Consider the following 1302-nt stretch of genomic DNA (forward strand, 5'->3'; position numbering starts at 1 on the left):
AGTGTTGTGTCCATTTCTGTCTGAACTGTGGAAGATGAGTTACGCTTACACAGTTTTAGTTTTATATGTAACCTGTGTGTGTGTGTGTCTGTGTGTGTGTGCGTGTGTGCGTGCGTGCGTGCGTGCGTGCGTCAGCTGATCAGGTGTATGGAGACCAGGACATGCACGAGGTGGTCCGGAAACACTGTATGGACTACCTGGTGAGTTGCTCTGCTCCGCTTCCTTCATGCAAACATCGTCTCCTCGTCCCGTCTGTGTCCGTAACGCCGTCTCTCCTTCCAGATGAAGAACGCTGACTATTTCTCCAACTACGTGACGGAGGACTTCACCACATACATCAACAGGAAGAGGAAAAACAATTGCCACGGCAACCACATCGAGATGCAGGCGATGGCGGAGATGTACAACAGACCGGTGGAGGTGTACCAGTACAGCACAGGTGAGTCCAGTAACGGGCCCGCATCCGTCAGCCAATCAGATCCCACCAATCTGACCCCGCCTCCTCCTCCCACCGCAGAGCCAATCAACACGTTCCACGGCATCCACCAGAACAACGACGAGCCAATCAGAGTGAGCTACCACCGCAACATCCACTACAACTCTGTGGTGAACCCCAACAAGGCCACGATCGGCGTCGGACTGGGACTGCCCGCCTTCAAACCCGGGGTACCGCACACACACACGCACACACACGCTCGCTCTCTGATAATAGAGAGGAGGGGTCTCCACGCGGGGCTCATACGGTCATGAAAAACCTGGAAAAGCCAGCAGAAGCAATGAATGTTTTGGAAAGGTCTGGAATTCTGTTTCACAAACCTGTTTAATAACACATGAGGTGTTCAAGGACCGTCAGCAATATTACAAAATCTAAGGATAGTTTCTGTTAGTACAGTTTCTAGCTGTGACATTAAAAAAAACCTGGCAATTTTATTTTTTCAAAAATCACCAAAAAATTTTAAAGGACAAGAAATTGCCCTTTTTTCATTCTAAAGTCACCCACAAAAGGCTTTTTTTTCTTTTCTTTAAAAATGGCCTTTAATAAGAAAAAAGAAAAATACAATGGCCCAAATTAAAAAAATAAATGACTTTTTTTGACTTGCCTTCAAAGGCGTGTTTTCTTTCAAAATCAGCAGTAAAAAAATACGAAATCCAGTTTTAAAGTTGTATTCCCCTCCTCAGGCCAAAATACATAACAGAAGCCCCTCCCCAGTGCTTAACAAGGATTTAACTTGCCTCCGCCTTTTTGCATTAACCCCCCCTCATAAATAATGAACAGTCCCTAAGTTATATTTAAATATTCAG

At 45.8% G+C, this 1302-nt stretch overlaps 1 protein-coding gene across 1 annotated transcript; it reads left to right on the forward strand.

The window, feature by feature from the left end:
• Positions 1 to 92: 92 nt before the first annotated feature.
• On the forward strand, positions 93 to 1069 carry otud5a (OTU deubiquitinase 5a; the record flags this gene model as incomplete). The annotated part of the gene is made up of 3 exons (XM_042482623.1): positions 93 to 200; positions 283 to 439; positions 518 to 1069. Coding segments are annotated over 3 exons (498 nt in total), but the record flags the coding sequence as incomplete, so codon positions are not given.
• Between the last annotated feature and the right edge of the window lie 233 nt (positions 1070 to 1302).

The sequence above is a fragment of the Plectropomus leopardus genome, unplaced genomic scaffold (genome assembly GCF_008729295.1).
Source record: "Plectropomus leopardus isolate mb unplaced genomic scaffold, YSFRI_Pleo_2.0 unplaced_scaffold5325, whole genome shotgun sequence".
In the NCBI taxonomy this organism is placed as follows: domain Eukaryota; kingdom Metazoa; phylum Chordata; class Actinopteri; order Perciformes; family Serranidae; genus Plectropomus; species Plectropomus leopardus.